This window comes from Entelurus aequoreus, linkage group LG28 (genome assembly GCF_033978785.1).
Source record: "Entelurus aequoreus isolate RoL-2023_Sb linkage group LG28, RoL_Eaeq_v1.1, whole genome shotgun sequence".
Lineage (NCBI taxonomy): Eukaryota > Metazoa > Chordata > Actinopteri > Syngnathiformes > Syngnathidae > Entelurus > Entelurus aequoreus.
The window spans coordinates 32,627,044-32,648,925 of NC_084758.1; the positions used below are offsets into that span (position 1 = coordinate 32,627,044).

Sequence of the window (21,882 nt, forward strand, 5' to 3'; positions counted from 1 at the left end):
ATATATATATATATATATATATATATATATATATATATATATCTATATATATATATATATATATATATATATATATATATATGTGTATTAGTATGATATAGTATGTGTATATATAGTATATGTGTATATATGTGTATATTATATATATGTGTATATATATATATGTGTATAGATAGTATGTGTGTGATATAGTATAGGATAGTGTGTATGGTATATATACGTATATATATATATACGTAATATACTATATATATATATATTATAATGTTTATATATATATATGTATATATATATATATATATTACGTATATATATATATATATATAATATATATATATATATTATAGATATATATATATATATGTGTATATATATATATAATATATATTATATTTATATATGTGTGTTATATATATATGTTTTTATTTATATATAGTATGTATTCTATATACGTATATATATGTATATATTCATATAATAATATATATATATAATATATATGAATATATATATATGTACATTATATACACAATATATTATACATATTATATATATGAATATATATATGTACATTAATATACACATATAATTTATATATATATATAATATATATCTATATTATATATATATTATAATATTTGTTATATATATAACACAAGATATATTATATATATATATATATATATAATATATATATATATATATATATATAATATCTATGTATACTTATACATAACCACTACATACATACACACTACTATATATACACATATAATACTACTATATATATATATATGTATACTATACTATATATATATATATATATACATATATATGTATATATACATACATACATACATACACACATATATATATATACATATATATATATATATATATATATATATATATATATATATATATATATATATATATATATATATATATATATATATATATATATATATATGTGTATGTGTATGTATGTATGTATTAGGGCTATCAAGTGATTCATTTTCAAATCAGATTGATCACAATCTGTAATCATGATTAATCACAGGGTTTTTTGCTTGCATAAATAAAATGTGCTGAAGAATATACTCCAATATTTTGGTACAAATGCAATTTAGTAGCCAGAATGTCATAGGGAAATTTTTTAAAATGTTTTACTGACCTGCAAGTCATTGATGTGCTCAAACATTGTTGAAAATAAGTCTAGTAAAAAAAAAGTGCACTTTTTGAAAGTCTTTGCCGTTTCAACCAATCTTGCAAATAAGGTAGAGTCACTAATGAATAAAGTAGTAAACGCATTCATAAACAACTTAACATTGTGCACCATTCACTCTTCTTTAGTTGTTGGAACAAACAAGCTTGTTTACGTTTTCAGAAGACAATGCTGATCTTTGTTTTTCGGCACAATGCGACCCCGGCTCGTTGTGATGACTTACAGGTGGCCGACGTTCTCCAGGAAGCAAAATAAATCCACATCCAGTCTGTAGTTGCAACTTGATGCTCATGTTGGTGTCATACTGTTGCTTTTTCCTTTGCTGTGATTGTGCCTCTCCAACAGACCCGCTGTGTTGCCATGACTGACTTCTTCTTGCAGGACTTGCTCTTCACAGATGCTACATGTCTTGCATGTCCGTTCAGCAAAGGTATACGTTTCACTTAACTGTTACTTCTGTTGACAACATTGAATCGGTAAACTTTGCCAGCGTGGCGTTCGCCTCTGCTTCTTGTCCACGTAGCCATCGCCGTCACTCCTCGCTGACTCAAAGACACAACAAAAGTCTCCAATATCCCCGGGAAAAGACACAATGTTTGTGTCTAGTAGCCGTTGAGAAAAGAAGTGGATAAGACGATCAACAACACTGGTGCGCCATCCTCCAGTTGTGCGTTAAGATGGCATTTTAAACTTGACGTGCATTGATGATAAGAACGTTTGTTGCTGCAATGCCAATAAGTTACCGGAGTTTTATCCAAAGTTCTGTTTTGAAGCCAAATTGGCTGCCTGTCATCGTGATCACAGACTGTGGAACAAATGCAATTGAAGTAGAGATGTCCGATAATATCGGCCAATAAATGCTTTAAAATGTAATATCGGAAATTATCGGTATCTGTTTTTCTATTATCTGTATCGTTTTTTTTTTTTTGCTTTTTTTTTTATTAAATCAACATAAAACACACAAGATACACTTACAATTAGTGCACCAAGCCAAAAACCTCCCTCCCCCCATTTCTTTCTGTTATCAATATTCTGCTTCCTACATTATATATCAATATATATCAATACAGTCTGCAAGGGATACAGTCCGTAAGCACACATGATTGTGCGTGCTGCTGCTCCACTAATAGTACTAACCTTTAACACTTCATTTGACTCATTTTCATTCATTACTAGTTTCTATGTAACTGTTTTTATATTGTTTTACTTTCTTTTTTATTCAAGACATTTTTTTTAATTTATTTATCTTATTTTATTTTATACATTTTAAAAAAACAAGGACCTTATCTTCACCATACCTGGTTGTCCAAATTAGGCATAATAATGTGTTAATTCCACGACTGTATATATAGCGGTATCGGTTGATATTGGTATCAGTAATTAAAGAGTTGGACAATATCGGAATATCGGATATCCCTAAATTGAAGTGATTAATCATCACTCATATTTTATAATGCCATTATTTTTATTAATTGCATGCATTATCGCGTTATGGTTGACAGCCCTGTATATATATATATATATATATATGTATGTATATACACTATATTGCCAAAAGTATTTGGCCACCTGCCTTGACTCACATATGAACTTGAAGTGCCATCCCATTCCTAACCCATATGGTTCAATATGATGTGGGTCCACCTTTTGCAGCTATTACAGCTTCAACTCTTCCGGGAAGGCTGTCCACAAGGTTGCGGAGTGTCTTTATAGGAATTTTTCGACCATTCTTCCAAAAGCGCATTGGTGAGGTCACACACTGAAGGCCTGGCTCTCAGTATCCGTTCTAATTCATCCCAAAGGTGTTCTATCGGGTTCAGGTCAGGACTCTGTGCAGGCCAGTCAAGTTCACCCACACCAGACTCTGTCATCCATGTCTTTATGGACCTTGCTTTGTGCACTGGTGCACAGTCATGTTGGAAGAGGAAGGGGCCCGCTCCAAACTGTTCCCACAAGGTTGGGAGCATGGAATTGTCCAAAATGTTTTGGTATCCTGGAGCATTCAAAGTTCCTTTCACTGGAACTAAAGGGACAAGCCCAACTCCTGAAAAACAACCCCACACCATAATGCCTCCTCCACCAAGTGTCGTCTGCATGCCACTTTTTCTTCCATGTAGTAAGTGAACACATCACCATGAGAATGTACAGTGACCTGAATGTCACTTTGATCTGTGTGTGTGTGTGTGTGTGTGTGTGTTCTTGTACTTCTACCCTTGTTGAGACATGAAGAAGGAAATGTATCTTCCATATGAGGAGGTGTGAACAAGTGATGACATAAATCATGGTCCCAATAACATTGCATCTAATAGACAATGTCTCATTTGTGGCGACATCTATCAACATGAGTGTGGTACCAAAAAGGAGGGATTTTTCACATTGACTGTGTGTCGCTTTTAAAAGTGCTCCCCCTCTGGTCAACATATGAAATAACAAGTGTGTGTAAGGAATTGAAATGCGCCCCCTTTGGCCAAAATTAATAAAATAAAATGTATATAGAGACATGCTGTAATAACTTCAAGTAAATAACGAAGATTAAAAACCCATTACAAAAAAATATGAACTAAAAGCAGTCTTTTTCTCACAATGTGTCGACTTTTTTCTTATAAAATCGGGAACAATTTCTCATATTCTTTCTGTTTCTGTAATATTGCAATATTTTCTCTTAAAATTATGACTTTTAGATGTAAAATTATGACTTTTTAATGCAAAATGGTGATATTTGACCATTTTTTTTGTTGTTCTTGTAAAAAAAAAAGTGACATTTTTTGAGTAAAATTATGACTTTTGTCATCATTTTGCCAAGTATAATTCAGGTTATTATTATAATATTGCCAAAATGTAAAAGTGTTCTTATAAAATTGGGACTTTTGTCGCGTAAAATGACGACTCTTTTCATAAAATTGCCAACATTTGAAGCTTTTCTTGTGAAATTGCGACTGTTATTGAGTAAAATTCCAACTTTTATCATAACATTGCACAAATGTTCAGTTTTTCTTGCAAAACTGTGTGTCGCTTTTAAAAGTGCTCCCCCTCTGGTCAACATATGAAATAACAAGTGTGTGTAAGGAATTGAAATGCGCCCCCTTTGGCCAAAATTAATAAAATAAAATAAAATGTATATAGAGACATACTGTAATAACTTCAAGTAAATAACGAAGATTAAAAACCCATTACAAAAAAATATTAACTAAAAGCAGTCTTTTTCTCAAAATGTGTCGACTTTTTTCTTATAAAATCGGGAACAATTTCTCATATTCTTTCTGTTTCTGTAATAGTGCAATATTTTCTCTTAAAATTATGACTTTTAGATGTAAAATTATGACTTTTTAATGCAAAATGGTGATATTTGACCATTTTTCTTGTTGTTCTTGTAAAAAAAAAAAGTGAAATTTTTTGAGTAAAATTATGACTTTTGTCATCGTTTTGCCAAGTATAATTCAGGTTATTATTATAATATTGCCAAAATGTAAAAATGTTCTTATAAAATTGGGACTTTTGTCGCGTGAAATGACGACTCTTTTCATAAAATTGCCAACATTTGAAGCTTTTCTTGTGAAATTGCGACTGTTATTGAGTAAAATTCCAACTTTTATCATAACATTGCACAAATGTTCAGTTTTTCTTGCAAAATTTTGACTTGCGTAGAGTAAAATTATGACTTTTATTATAATACTGCCAAAATTCTAAGTTTTTCTTGTGAAATTGTGACCTTTTTCTTGTGAAATTTCAACTCATTTTTTACAACAAGCTTTTGTATATCTGCATAGTTATATATATATATATATATATATATATATATATATTATAAAAAATAATATAAAAAGTGGACTAGTAATTAATGATATAAGTGACCACTTACCTGTGTTTCTTACTTATGACTGTCCAATTGATAAAAAGAGGGAGGAAAAAACTCATAGATATGTAAGGAAAAGAACTGAAGAGGCAATAAATAGGTTTAGGAAGGACTTATTTGAAACAGACTGGAATGAGGTGTATGGGGGAGAAGCAAACGCTGCATATGAGGCTTTTCTTAATATATATTTATCATTGTATGAAGAGCATTGTCCGAATGTATGGAAACAAAGAGACAGCTACAATAAAAAGCCTTGGATTACAAAGGGACTACAGAATGCTTGTAAAAAGAAAAACAAACTTTATAGAGATTTCATAAAAGTAAAAACAAAGGATGCTGAAACAAAATATAAGGTTTACAAAAACAAATTGATAACAATAATGAGACAAGCAAAAAGAGAATATTATAATAATTTACTAGAAAAAAATAAAAACAATATCAAAGGAACTTGGAATATTCTGAACAAGGTAATAGGAAAAACATCTGGGCCTACAAACCCACCAAGCCATTTTATCAATGAGGATAATAAGATGATAACAAATATGAATGAAGTGGCAAACGGATTCAATTCTTTTTTTGTGAATGTTGGACCCAAATTGGCAGAGAGTATTGGAGAACATAAAGATATACAGAGTGGATGGAGAGGGGGAAGCAAAGTGCTACAGTCCATGCTTCTAGGAGATGTTAGTGAAAATGAAATTGTATCGGTGGTAACAAAACTGAAAAATAAGACATCAACAGACAGTGATGGTATAGACATGATAATTGTAAAAAAGACTATTGACTGTATCATCAAACCTCTTTGTTATATTTTTAATCTTTCTTTTCAAACAGGGACCTTTCCAAATAAAATGAAGGTAGCAAAGGTAATTCCACTCTTTAAAACGGGAGATAAACATAGATTCACTAATTACAGACCAGTGTCACTACTGTCACAATTTTCTAAAATAATTGAAAAAATATTTGTAAAAAAATTAGATAGTTTTATTGAAAAGAACATGCTGTTGAGTGAGAGCCAGTATGGATTCCGGACCAATAGATCCACTGCTTCAGCTGTAATGAATATAATTGAGGATATAGCAACAGCAACTGATAATAAGAAATACACTATAGGGGTATTTAAAAAAGCATTTGATACTATAGATCATTCTATATTATTGTCCAAGTTGTATTCATTTGGTGTGAGAGGAGTAGTTTTAGACTGGCTAAGAAGTTATTTAGATAATAGACAAGAGTTTGTGGATTTTATGGGTAATACATCTGAACAAATGAGGATTGAATGTGGAATTCCACAAGGTTCGGTTTTGGGACCAAAATTGTTTATTTTATATATTAATGATATATGTGAGGTATCAAAGTTATTGAAATTTGTATTATTTGCGGACGACACCAACTTTTATAGTTCGGGACACGACTTAAAAGCATTATCAAAAATTATTGAACAGGAAATGATTAAACTTAAGAGATGGTTTGATGCCAATAAATTATCATTAAATGTAGAAAAAACAAAGTTCATGATTTTTTGTAAGAGGAAAAGGGAGGAAACGATCAAATTGTCAATAAATGGAATAGATATTGAAAGGGTTTCTGAACTTAGATTTTTAGGAGTGATACTGGATGACGGTCTGACATGGAAATCTCATATTGCACATCTGCGGAAAAAGATGTCTAAGAGTATTTTTATATTAAATAAGGTAAAATATGTGTTAGATTATAGGGCAATGCGTATATTGTATTGTGCACTTATATTGCCATATATCAACTACTGTGTGGAAGTGTGGGGGAACACATATAAGAGTAACATAAAGGCATTGTATCAACTACAGAAAAGAGCTATAAGGATTATTCATAAAGTAGATTACTTAGAACACACTAACATATTATTCATTAATTCAGGTTTATTGAAATTACAGGAGCTAGTAAAGTTACAGACATTATGTGTCATGTTTAAGGCTAAAAGCAAAACATTACCAGCAAATTTACAAAAAATGTTTGTCATCACTTCTGAGAATGAAGAGCATAGAAGAAAAGGTCATTTCCAACATCAGTATTCAAGGACAACTTTAAAACAAATGTGTATATCAGTGGTGGGGGTTAAACTATGGAATTCTCTTTATAATGAGATAAAAGATTGTAAAAATATATTCAAATTGAAAAAAATATATAAAGACAGAACAATAAAATCATATGGACAGCCATAAGTGTTTACATTTTGCTTTATATTTATTAATTTACTTGTTTTTTGCCTGGTTTTGTATCTGTTTTGTATCATCCTGTGAGGTGGACCTGTATATTACTTCTTTTGTATTTTTGTTCGGTTTGTACTTCATGAAGTTTTGCACTTGTGTTTTTTTTTTTTGTTTTGTTTTGTTTTCGTTATATTTGGATGTAATTGTTGGTTCACATATCATTAAGTAAATATCATCATTAACAAAAAGTTTTGCAACTGTTATGTAAAGAAAGGGGGTAGGATTAAATAAGCTCTGCTTCTTCCTACTCCTTTTCGAACATGTTGAAAAGAGAAACTGGAAATTTTGATGTATCATGTTGTATGCTTGCATGTTCGAAATAAACTCAAACTCAAACTCAAACTCAATAGTATGTATATATTATTCATGTTGTAAATACACTTCTTTATATATCTAGAAAGGCTGGTCCTAAAGAGGGAGGCATTTTTCTCAGGTCTCAAGAAGGTAAGAAATACAAGATTGTGTGTGTGTGTGTGTGTGTGTGTGTGTGTGTGTGTGTGTGTGTGTGTGTGTGTGTGTGTGTGTGTGTGTGTGTGTGTGTGTGTGTGTGTGTGTGTGTGTGTGTGTGTGTGTGTGTGTGTGTGTGTGTGTGTGTGTGTGTGTAACCTATATCACACAGCGTGCCGACTAATCCGACATGACCTCTCGCCAGGCTGCTCCCCAGGAGAGCAGCACAGCATGATGTGTCGACCCGCAGACGTCTTCAACAGGGGGTCAAAGGTCGTGGCCTACATTCTCGGTTGAGTCGAATTCGCTCGCTGGCAACTAGTACGCTAATCGGCAGATGGCAACTGCAGCGGCAATCATTAGCTGACAACCACAGCTCTAACTGTTAACTGACAACTAGTGCACTGATCGCTACCCGGCAACTCGCGTGTTGATCTCCATCTGACTACAAGCACGCTAATCGCTATCTGACAACTAATGTGCTAATTTCTATCTGACAACCGGAGCACCAATTGCTAGATGGCAATTAGGGGGATACGTGTTAGCTGACAACTCATGCGCTAATCGCAAGCCGACAACTAGAGTGTCAATTGTTAGCTGACAACTAATGCACTAATCGCTAGCTTCCAACTACCAGGCTAATCGCTATCGGGCAACTCGAGCGCTGATCGTTAGCTTGCAACTACATTGCTAATCGCGAGCTGATAACTGGCGCGCCAATCGTGGAAATGCTATTGTGATGCATTCAAGTGATCGCATGGAAATGTTATTGTGATGCATTCAAGTGCTCACATGGAAGTGTTATTGTGATGCATTCAAGTGATCGCATGGAAATGTTCTTGTGATGCATTCAAGTGATCGCATGGAAATGTTCTTGTGATGCATTCAAGTGATCACATGGAAATGTTATTGTGATGCATTCAAGTGATCACATGGAAATGTTATTGTGATGCATTCAAGTGATCACATGGAAATGTTATTGTGATGCATTCAAGTGCTCACATGGAAATGTTCTTGGGATGCATTCAAGTGCTCACATGGAAATGTTATTGTGATGCATTCAAGTGCTCACATGGAAATGTTATTGTGATGCATTCAAGTGCTCACATGGAAATGTTATTGTGATGCATTCAAGTGCTCACATGGAAATGTTCTTGTGATGCATTCAAGTGCTCACATGGAAATGTTATTGTGATGCATTCAAGTGCTCACATGGAAATGTTCTTGGGATGCATTCAAGTGCTCACATGGAAATGTTATTGTGATGCATTCAAGTGCTCACATGGAAATGTTATTGTGATGCATTCAAGTGCTCACATGGAAATGTTATTGTGATGCATTCAAGTGCTCACATGGAAATTTTCTTGTGATGCATTCAAGTGCTCACATGGAAATGTTATTGTGATGCATTCAAGTGATCACATGGAAATGTTCTTGGGATGCATTCAAGTGCTCACATGGAAATGTTATTGTGATGCATTCAAGTGCTCACATGGAAATGTTATTGTGATGCATTCAAGTGCTCACATGGAAATGTTATTGTGATGCACTAAAGTGCTCACATGGAAATGTTATTGTGATGCATTCAAGTGCTCACATGGAAATGTTGTTGTGATGCATTCAAGTGCTCACATGGAAATGTTATTGTGATGCATTCAAGTGATCACATGGAAATGTTCTTGTGATGCATTCAAGTGATCACATGGAAATGTTATTGTGATGCATTCAAGTGCTCACATGAAAATGTTATTGTGATGCATTCAAGTGCTCACATGGAAATGTTCTTGTGATGCATTCAAGTGCTCACATGGAAATGTTCTTGTGATGCATTCAAGTGCTCACATGGAAATGTTCTTGTGATGCATTCAAGTCATCACATGGAAACGTTATTGTGATGCATTCAAGTGATCACATGGAAACGTTATTGTGATGCAGTCAAGTGCTCACATGGAAATGTTCTTGTGATGCATTCAAGTGCTCACATGGAAATGTTCTTGTGATGCATTCAAGTGCTCACATGGAAATGTTCTTGTGATGCATTCAAGTGATCACATGGAAACGTTATTGTGATGCATTCAAGTGATCACATGGAAATTTTATTGTGATGCATTCAAGTGCTCACATGGAAATGTTCTTGTGATGCATTCAAGTGCTCACATGGAAATTTTCTTGTGATGCATTCAAGTGCTCACATGGAAATGTTATTGTGATGCATTCAAGTGGTCACATGGAAATGTTCTTGTGATGCATTCAAGTGCTCACATGGAAATGTTCTTGTGATGCATTCAAGTGCTCACATGGAAATGTTCTTGTGATGCATTCAAGTGCTCACATGGAAATGTTCTTGTGATGCATTCAAGTGCTCACATGGAAATGTTCTTGTGATGCATTCAAGTACTCACATGGAAATGTTATTGTGATGCATTCAAGTGCTCACATGGAAATGTTATTGTGATGCATTCAAGTGCTCACATGGAAATGTTCTTGTGATGCCTTCAAGTGCTCACATGGAAATGCTTATTGTGATGCATTCAAGTGCTCACATGGAAATGTTCTTGTGATGCATTCAAGTGCTCACATGGAAATGTTCTTGTGATGCATTCAAGTGCTCACATGGAAATGTTATTGTGATGCATTCAAGTAATCACATGGAAATGTTCTTGTGATGCATTCAAGTGCTCACATGGAAATGTTCTTGTGATGCATTCAAGTGCTCACATGGAAATGTTCTTGTGATGCATTCAAGTACTCACATGGAAATGTTATTGTGATGCATTCAAGTGCTCACATGGAAATGTTATTGTGATGCATTCAAGTGCTCACATGGAAATGTTCTTGTGATGCCTTCAAGTGCTCACATGGAAATGCTTATTGTGATGCATTCAAGTGCTCACATGGAAATGTTCTTGTGATGCATTCAAGTGCTCACATGGAAATGTTCTTGTGATGCATTCAAGTGCTCACATGGAAATGTTATTGTGATGCATTCAAGTGCTCACATGGAAATGTTATTGTGATGCATTCAAGTAATCACATGGAAATGTTCTTGTGATGCATTCAAGTGCTCACATGGAAATGTTCTTGTGATGCATTCAAGTGCTCACATGGAAATGTTATTGTGATGCATTCAAGTGCTCACATGGAAATGTTCTTGTGATGCATTCAAGTGCTCACATGGAAATGTTCTTGTGATGCATTCAAGTGCTCACATGGAAATGTTATTGTGATGCATTCAAGTGCTCACATGGAAATGTTATTGTGATGCATTCAAGTGCTCACATGGAAATGCTTATTGTGATGCACTCAAGTGCTCACATGGAAATGTTCTTGTGATGCATTCAAGTGCTCACATGGAAATGTTCTTGTGATGCATTCAAGTGCTCGCATGGAATTGTTATTGTTCTTTATTACGGACTTTGCCTGAATAAAATGGGAGTAAAGCTTTTCATGAACAACATGTTTCATTTCCTGCATCTTGCATCTATCACCACTGCCAAGGACAAGAGACAAGAGGAGCCACCGAGGAAGGAAGACACAACACAGCCTATCAGGAACGTCGAAGGAGGACCGCCACTGCAAAAGGAGAACGTCGACCATGAGATACACCAGAGCAAAGAGGAGAGGTGTCTATCCTCCTCTACCGCCCCTCCCTCCATTCTGAATGCATGTGAAGATCCCTCCCCCACATCCCCCAAGCCATCCACGTCTCCATCTTTCTCCCTCCCTCAAGTAGACCTTTCTCCCCCCTTCTCCCCCTTGGAGTTCCGGGAGCTACCCCCACTCACGCCCCACCCTACTCAGATTTTTACCCCCCTAGATCATCGCTCACCTCCACCACCCCCTCCACGAAGGCGTGCTCCACAACCCCCCAGCCATACTTCACCTTTCTCACGCCAACCCCTTACACGCCCTCAACGTCCACCTTCAGTAGTTCGTCCCAGCTCTGACGCTGCTCACTCCCCCTCCCCCTTACGGCAAACCCCGCCTCGCCCTGACAGCAGTCCTGAATATTTCTGATACAGAAAAGGGTTCAGCAGTAGACCACATTATCAGCTGGGCCCAAGGTTGCCTACATCAAATCATGGCACCTTCTACATCCCTGTTGTGACTACCAAGAGAGTAAACATTGGGAAACTTAGCCACCCTGCTAACCTAAACAATCTCATTCCTATTATCTCCAAATCAAAGCCAACATCGAAGCCTGTCAATAACACCATCAGGATGGGTCTGCTCAATGTCAGGTCTCTGAATAGCAAATCATTTTTAGTCAATGATTTTATTAGCACTTCTAAACTTGACTTTATGTTTTTAACTGAAACATGGCTGGAACAAAATAACAGTGCAAGCATTCTGATCGAGACAGCACCCCCCAACTATAACTTCATTGATATATGTAGATCGGGGAAAAGAGGTGGAGGGGTTGCTGCTATATTTAAAAACATGTTTCAGGGGAAACAGATGTCACTCGGTGAGTTTACATCATTTGAATACCTGTGTGCTGTGTTGATATGCTCTCCCAAAATTCTCTTGTTAATTATCTACAGGCCACCTAAATATTCTGCAAATTTTTTTGATGATTTTACTGAACTATTGTCTAGCATCTCCACTGACTTTGACTGCCTGGTTATAACTGGTGATTTTAATTTTCATATTGACGATTTAAATGACAAGGGCGCAAAAGAACTTTTTACTATTTTAGACACATTTGAACTGTCTCAACATGTGAAAGAGGCTACACATTATAAGGGACACACCCTGGACCTGATTATCACAAAAGGTCTCAATGTTTCTGATGTTCTTGTGATTGATCCTTCATTGTCTGATCATTTCTGTGTTTTCTTTAATATTTCTGTAATTCCGGACACACAAACAGAATCAAAGAATGTGAAAAAGCGGTACATAAATGAACATGCTAATGTCCTCTTTAAAAACGCCATCTCCTCACTACCACCTCTAAACCCATGTCATGCTGATGATCTTGTAAGCAACTTTAATTCCAAAATTGTGAATATCATAGATATCATTGCACCTGTTACAGTTAAAACTATTTCTGGCAAGCAAAAGGCACCCTGGAGAAAATCTGCTGCTGTAACAGCCCAGAGAAGAGAGTGCAGGAAGGCTGAACGAATCTGGCGGAATACAAAACTTCATATTCACCATGACATCTATAAAGAGAGCCTCCAGGCCTACAATTTAGTCTTAAAAAGTGCTAGAGAAACATTCTTCTCCAATATCATAAACAGCAACACAAATAAGGCCAAAACCCTATTCACAATCGTTGACAGACTGACTAAACCCCCAACACAAATACCAGCCGAACTCCATTCCACGCAGAAATGCAATGACTTTGCATTCTTTTATACTGATAAAATTGAAGGCATCAGACGCACCATCAATATCTCAAGTAAAAAAGTTGGATCACCACCCCATTTAGGCAAAAGTAACACAGCAATGATGGCAAGCTTTAATGCCATAGACTCTAAAACTCTAGTGGAAACGGTGACAGCTCTAAAGTCATCCACCTGCTACCTTGATGTTTTACCTACCAACTTCTTTAAGAATGTTTTTGACTGCCTATCAACAGACATCTTGCAAATAGTTAATAATTCTATTAAATCGGGCAATTTCCCGAAGGCTTTCAAAACTGCAGTCATTAAACCTCTTCTAAAAAAGCAGAGCCTAGATGCCTCTGTTATCAACAACTACAGACCAATTTCAAATCTACCATTCATAAGTAAAATAATTGAGAAAGTTGTCCTCCAACAACTAAATCACTTCTTGGCTTCTACTGGCTGCCACAACAACTTCCAGTCAGGATTTCGACCTCTTCATAGCACAGAGACGGCCCTTCTTAAAGTTATAAATGACATCCGTCTAAACACAGACTCTGGCAAAACTTCAGTATTAATGCTTTTGGACCTCAGTGCTGCATTTGACACTGTCGACCACTCAATACTTTTGGACAGGTTGGAAAACTGGGTGGGGATCTCAGGCACAGTTTTAAGCTGGTTCAAGTCATATCTACAAGATAGGAACTATTTTGTTTCCATTGGTGACTTTGTATCAGAACCAACCAACGTAACGTGTGGAGTCCCCCAAGGTTCAATCTTGGGGCCGACTTTATTTAACATCTATATGCTCCCACTAGGACAAATCATGCAAAATAATAACATTGACCATCATTGCTATGCCGATGACACCCAAATCTATGTAGCGCTATCACCAAATGACTATCGCCCCATAGATCTTCTGTGCCAGTGCATTGAGCAAGTCAAACACTGGATGTGCCAAAATTTCCTACAACTAAATGAAGATAAAACTGAGATAATTGTTTTTGGTGCTAAAAAAGAAAGGTTTAAAGTCATCCAACACCTTCAATCACTGTCCCTGAAAACCTCAAATAAAGCCAGAAATCTTGGGGTTATTTTAGATTCTGATTTACATTTCGACAGTCACATCAAATCAGTAACAAAATCGGCCTACTATCACCTCAAAAATGTAAAAAGACTTAGAGGGCTCATGTCAGCTCAAGACTTAGAAAAACTTGTACATGCCTTTATTACCAGTAGGCTAGACTATTGTAATGGTCTCCTTGCAGGTCTTCCCAAAAAAACTGTCAGGCAGCTACAGCTTGTTCAGAACGCTGCTGCTAGAGTTCTAACAAAGACCAAAAAATGTGAGCACATTACACCAATTCTTAAATCCTTACATTGGCTCCCTGTACATCAGAGAATAGATTTCAAAATCCTCCTGCTCACATATAAATCACTACATGGTCTAGGGCCCAAGTATATCACTGATATGCTCCCACTATATACGCCCTCTAGATCACTAAGATCTTCTGAGAGCAATCTGTTAGCGGTTCCAAGAGTAAACTCAAATCAAGGGAGATCATCATTCAGTCACTATGCAACACATAGCTGGAATAAACTTCCTGAAGATGTCAGACTCTCCCCAACTCTCACTACTTTTAAAACTAGACTGAAGACTTTTATGTTCACCTTAGCTTTCAGCTAAATCTTTTAATCTTTTAACTTTTAACGTCTGCACTGTTTTTATTTTTATTGTCTGCATTTTAATTTTGCTTTTATTTTCTTTCATTTCACTTTGTTGTCTGTGAAGCACTTTGAGTCTGCCTTGTGTATGAAAAGCGCTATACAAATAAAGTTGCCTTGCCTTGCCTTGCCTTGCCTTGCCTATATGAAAAACGATCAATTAGAATAATACGTAATGTTGGATATAGAGAACATACAAACCCTTTATTTATTAAATGACAATTATTGAAATTCAAGGATTTGGTGCATTTGCAAACATCTAAAATGATGTACAAAGCAAACTATAACCTGCTAGCCAAGAATGTACAACAATTCTTCTCAACAAAAGAGGACAAATATAACCTTAGAGGACAATCTCATTTAAAACATTCGTACGCACGTACAACACTTAAAACCTTTAGCATGTCTGCATGTGAAATTAAATGATGGAATGGATTAGGCAAAGAAATCCAACAAAGCAGCAATATGATTCACTTTAAGAGACTGTTCCAACTACAAGTGTTCACAAAGTACACAGAACAAGAATTATGATAAACATTTTGAACTCTTGAGACAAATATTATTTATGTATTTAATATTTGTTTACTTCCATCCATCCATCCATATTCTACCGCTTGTCCCTTTCGTGGTCGCGGGGGGTGCTGGAGCCTATCTCAGCTACAACCGGCCGGAAGGCGGGGTACACCCTGGACAAGTCTTACTATGGTATATTATTTATGTATTATTTATGTGCTCACTGTTCTGTTACAGAGAACAAGGGAATTGAATAAAACTGCTATGGTATGAAAAGGGGTAGGATTAAATAAGCTCTGCTTCTTCCTACTCCTTTTCGTGCGTGCTGTAATGAAACAACTGGAATTTGATGATGCATTACATTGCATCGTATGCATGTTCCATAAAAACTGAAAGTGAAAGTACCAAGACTCCCTGTCCTTTAAGCCAACCGACAGTCTTTGCTGTTCCCAGGCATCCTGTCCGTGCTCTCGCTGTCCTCCGAGTGCACCTCGCTGGCAACGGAGCTGCCCAAGGTCTCCTACGTGAAGGCCATCGACATCTGGCTCATCGCCTGCCTGCTGTTTGGCTTCGCCTCGCTGGTAGAGTACGCCGTGGTCCAAGTTATGCTCAACAGCCCCAAGCGCATCGAGGCGGAGAAGGCCAAGATAGCTGCCAAGGAGAAGGCCATGGGAAAGAGTGCCGCCGCCGTTGCTGCTGTTACCACCACCTCCACCGGCACCATCAACACCACCACCAGGAACAACACGGTCAACGGGACCGGAGGGACGCCGCTCCACGTCAGCACCTTGCATGTCAGTGTATCTTCTTTGATTGACTACTGTTCTTTTGGTCCTGGCTATTTCTGCTTCTGTAGATCTAAAATAATTCAATTTAAAACATTTCAGGTACTGTCACTCTTCCCACTTCAGAGATCTAATCTAAATGCAAAACAGAGGAGTCTAATTTGGAAGAAAAAAAAACACATTCCAACTAGGACTGGGCCATATGGCCTTTTATTAATATCTCCATATTTTTAGGCCATGTCACGATACATGATATATTAAAGGCCTACTGAAATGAATTTTTTTTATTTAAACGGGAATAGCGGATCCATTCTATGTGTCATACTTGATTATTTCGCGATATTGCCATATTTTTGCTGAAAGGATTTAGTAGAGAAAATCTACGATAAAGTTCGCAACTTTTGCTCGCTGATAAAAAAAAAGCCTTGCCTGTAGCGGAAGTAGCGTGACGTCACAGGAGCTAGTATTCCTCACAATTCCCCGTTGTTTACAATGGAGCGAGAGAGATTCGGACCGAGAAAGTGACGATTACCCCATTAATTTGAGCGAGGATGAAAGATTCGTAGATGAGGAACGTTACTGTGAAGGACTTGAGAGGCAGTGATGGACGTATCTTTTTTCGCTCTGACCGTAACTTAGGTACAAGCTGGCTCATTGGATTCCACACTCTCTCCTTTTTCTATTGTAGATCGCGGATTTGTATTTTAAACCACCTGGGATACTATATCCTCTTGAAAATGAGAGTCGAGAACGCGAAATGGACATTCAGTGCCTTTTATCTCCACGACAATACATCGGCGAAATGCTTTAGCTACGAGCTAACGTGATAGCATCGTGCTTTAACTGCATATAGAAACAAAAAAATAAACCCCTGACTGGAAGGATAGATAGAAAATCAACAATACTATTAAACCGTGGACATGTAAATACACGGTTAATGCTTTCCAGGCTGGCGAAGGTTAACAATGCTGTGCTAACGACGCCATTGAAGCTAACTTAGCAACGGGACCTCACAGAGCTATGCTAAAAACATTAGCTCTCCACCTACGCCAGCCAGCCCTCATCTACTCATCGACACCCGTGCTCACCTGCGTTCCAGCGATCGGCAGAAGGACGAAGGACTTCACCCGATGCGTTTGGCGGCCCGGAGACGTAGGAAGTCAAGGTGAGGTCGGCGGCTAGCGCGGCTAGCGCTCCAACAAAGTCCTCCTGGTTGTGTTGCTGTAGTCCGCTGCTAATACACCGATCCCACCTACAACTGTCTTCTTTGCAGCCTTCATTGTTCATTAAACAAATTGCAAAAGATGTCCAGAATACTGTGGAATTATGAAATGAAAACAGAGCTTTTTGTATAGGATTCTACGGGTACCATAACTTCCGTTACTCTGACTTCGTCACGCGCATACGTCATCATACAGAGAAGTTTTAAATGTCACTTTATAAGTTAACCCGGCCGTATTGGCATGTGTTGCAATGTTAAGATTTCATCATTGATATATAAACTATCAGACTGCGTGGTCGGTAGTAGTGGCTTTCAGTAGGCCTTTAACACTTGATGCATACTGTATAATGACAGCAGAATGATGATTCTATGTGTCTACATTAAAACATTCTTCTTCATACTGCATTAATATATGCTCATTTTAAACTTTCATGCAGAGAAGGAAATCACAACTAAAAGTGTATTTATTAAACAGTTATTAAGCAGTGGCACAAACATTCATGTCATTTCCAAAACAGAAAGTGCAAGATTGTCAGAGACATTTTAAAACAAGCTATTAGTGCACTTTTGTGCATGATGTCACTAAAATGACATATCAAAACAACACTAAATTTAAGTGCACTTTTTGTACAGAACGCCACTACAATAGTTTAAAACAAATAAAGTGCACTTTTGTGCATGATGTCACACAAGATATTTCAATAACTGTACAATATAAATTAGCTATTCATACGGTGTTGATGTGGAAATGGAAGACGCCAGCAGGCTCAATTTGGTCAGTGCTGGTTGCTTTGGCATTTTGTTGGTGTGGCACCGGCCGGAGATGTTGACATGCTGAGTTTCAAGCACTCCTTATTCTCTAGCGGGTGACTTTTCAAATGATGCTACAAATTAGTAGTGCCGCTACTTTTTGTAGCAACGCTTTTGCGGCATACTTGACATATCACGGTTGTCTGTTCAATATCTTCCCGCTTGAAGCCAAACCACCGCCAAACGATGGACCCCATGCTGTTTTTCTTGGGAATTAATTATTCTTCCTTCATTTGTTACCAGATTGGCACCTCCTCTCTCCCGTATTACCACTCGCACCACCTGCCGCAGCTAATTTTACCCGTATGTGACGTATGTAAGAAGGTGCGCTTGTTTTATGTCTCTGTGAGAAGGAGAGACAAAGAGTGAGAAGAGCCTGTAGTGTAATGCCCGCAGCTAAAAGCAACTGCGCGAGAACGTATACGCCAATATCACGATATAGTCATTTTCTATATCGCACAGAGACAAACCCGCGATATATCCAGTATATTCCATATATCGCCCAGGCCTAATTCCAACATGAGTGATATCCAACCCGTGCATGTCATCCCAATTGGTCACTAATTGAAATTAATTTTTCTCCAGAGTGTTAGTGTGTTGGGATTGAGGGGATTACCTGACTCCATTGTGCTTTAATAGACCTTCTTGTCAAAAGCAAATCAAAAATAATGAAGCTCAGATGAGTTTAATGACTTTAGCGCAGGGGTCACCAACCTTTTTGAAACCAAGAGCTACTTCTTGGGTAGTGATTAATACGAAGGGCTACCAGTAAATAAATTGCCAGAAATAGCCAATTTGCTCAATTTACCTTTAACTCTATGTTATTATTAATAATTAATAATATCTACACTTAATTTAACGGTTTAAAAGAGGAGAAAACACGAAAAAAATGACAATTAAATTTTGAAACATAGTTTGTCTCCAATTTCGACTCTTTAAAATTCAAAATTCAACCGAAAAAAAGAAGAGAAAAACTAGCTAATTCGAATCTTTTTGAAAAAATTAAAAAAATAATTTATGGAACATCATTAGTAATTTCTCCTGATTAAAATAAATTTTAGAATTTTTATGAGATGTTTTAAATAGGTTAAAATCCAATCTGCACTTTGTTAGAATATATAACAAATTGGACCAAGCTATATTTCTAACAAAGACAAATCATTATTTCTTCTAGATTTTCCAGAACAAATTTTTTAAAAGGAATTCAAAAGACTTTGAAATAAGATTTAAATTTGATTCTACAGATTTTCTAGATTTGCCAGAATAATTTTTTTGAATTTTAATCATAATAAGGTTGAAGAAATATTTCACAAATATTATTCGTCGAAAAAACAGAAGCTAAAATGAAGAATTAAATTAAAATGTATTTATTATTCTTTACAATAGAAAAAATAAATTTACTTGAACATTGATTTAAATTGTCAGGAAAGAAGAGGAAGGAATTTAAAAGGTAAAAAGGTATATGTGTTTAAAAATCCTAAAATCATTTTTAAGGTTGGATTTTTTCTCTAAAATTGTCTTTCTGAAAGTTATAAAAAGCAAAGTAAAAAAATTAATGAATTTATGTAAACAAGTGAAGACCAAGTCTTTTAAAATATTTTCTTGGATTTTCAAATTCTATTTGAGTTTTGTCTCTCTTAGAATTAAAAATGTCGAGCAAAGCGAGACCAGCTTGCTAGTAAATAAATACAATTTAAAAAATAGAGGCAGCTCACTGGTAAGTGCTGCTATTTGAGCTATTTTTAGAACAGGCCAGCGGGCTACTCATCTGGTCCTTACGGGCTACCTGGTGCCCGCGGGCACCGCGTTGGTGACCCCTGCTTTAGCGACTGTCGTCTGATTAGACCCCGTTCACTCCTGTGAGCCTTCAGAGGGCTTGAAAAAAGGCTTTTTTGTGGGACTGCCTGTTGGAAGTTGTTTTTTATAATCCCAGGTTTAGGGGGTTGTGACATCACAGAGGGACGGGAGGAGTCAAATGATGCTTGACATTATCATGTGGGTTTTTGTCCAAACAGTCCATTTACCGTAAATTCCGGACTATAAGCCGCTATTTTATGGATTTTTCTTTGCATAATGCAAATAGTTTTCATGCAAGGCGTTCTATGGCGCCATTGTTTGGACAAGTTTGCTCACTGAATGTCTACTATAATAACCAAATATATTGATTATTAAGTTTGGACTCCCCTGATCCAGAGATGTAGGCCCTGGAAGCAAAAATCATATTTATTGATATATGACTGATTTTTAACACTTTTATGAGACCCCGAGACCTTAAGTCTGTTTTGTTTAACTGTCATTGTCCAAATAATAATATAATGAACCCAAAACATTGTTGTTGGGAATATTGTCATATTTACTTATTACATAACCCAAAAGCAGTGAAGTTGTCACGTTGTGTAAATGGTAAATAAAAAGAGAATACAATGATTTGCAAATTATTTTCAATTTACCGTATTTTTCGGAGTATAAGTCGCTCCGGAGTGTAAATCGCAACGGCCGAAAATGCATAATAAAGAAGGAAAAAAACATATATAAGTCGCACTGGAGTATAAGTCACATTTTTTGGGGAAATGTATTTGATAAAATCCAACACCAAGAATAGACATTTGAAAGGCAATTTAAAATAAATAAAGAATAGTGAACAACAGGCTGAATAAGTGTACGTTATATAAGGCATAAATAACCAACTGAGAAGGTGCCTGGTATGTTAACGTAACATATTATGGTAAGAGTCATTCAAATAACTATAACATATAGAACATGCTATACGTTTACCAAACAATCTGTCACTCCTAATCGCTAAATCCCATGAAATCTTATACGTCTAGTCTCTTACGTGAATGAGCTAAATAATATTATTTGATATTTACGGTAATGTGTTAATAATTTCACACATAAGTCGCTCCTGAGTATAAGTCGCACCCCCGGCCAAACTATGAAAAAAACTGCGACTTATAGTCCGAAAAATACGGTATATTCAACTGAATAGACTGCAAAGACAAGATATTTCATATTCGAACTGAGAAACGTATTTATTTTTTTTAGCAAATAATCATTAACTTAGAATTTAATGGCAGCAACACATTGCAAAAAAGTTGTCACAGGGGCATTTTTACCACTGTGTTACATGGCCTTTCCTTTTAACAACACTCAGTAAACGTTTGGGAACTGAGGAGACACATTTTTGAAGCTTTTCAGGTGGAATTATTTCCCATTCTTGCTTGATGTACAGTTTAAGTTGTTCAACAATCCGGGGTCTCCCTTGTGGTATTTTAGGCTTCATATTGCGCCACACATTTTCAACCGGAAGTAGAAGTGCCGTTCCGACTTCTAATCGTCCATAGTGTTTATATTCGTAGGAATTTTACATTCCTCACTCCAAGTAACGTTTGTAAGTTAAACAATATAACTAAAACAATTCTTACTTACTAAACCTTCCTATGCGTGATGTCCGTAGGAGTGTTTTCATGCATATTTGTACGTGCTATCGTAATGTAGTAGAGCTTGCGTCGTTAGCATCAGCTATTATGCTAACTCGTTTACGAGTGTCTGTGTTAGTATTATTAACTTACAATCACATTCTGTTTTTAATGTTTCATTTTCGCAAATTATTCAGAAAATGTTCCCAAAATGTCACCGTGGAGTTATTTTACTACCGTGTTACAGACACTGTTTGGAAACAAAGTATGTAAATAAACATTTATATATATATATATATATATA

General features: G+C 36.2%; 1 protein-coding gene across 1 annotated transcript in view; it reads left to right on the plus strand.

Moving 5' to 3' along the window:
• The first annotated feature begins 1,585 nt into the window (after window positions 1–1,585).
• Window positions 1,586–21,882, plus strand: part of LOC133645068 (glycine receptor subunit beta-like) — a 22,270-nt gene continuing 1,973 nt past the window's right edge. Inside the window, exons 1-4 of the mRNA XM_062039853.1 lie at window positions 1,586–1,655; window positions 7,980–8,047; window positions 15,525–15,534; window positions 15,796–16,136. Of these exons, the coding sequence (XP_061895837.1) occupies window positions 1,586–1,655; window positions 7,980–8,047; window positions 15,525–15,534; window positions 15,796–16,136 (489 nt within the window). The remainder of the gene's footprint in view (window positions 1,656–7,979; window positions 8,048–15,524; window positions 15,535–15,795; window positions 16,137–21,882) is intronic.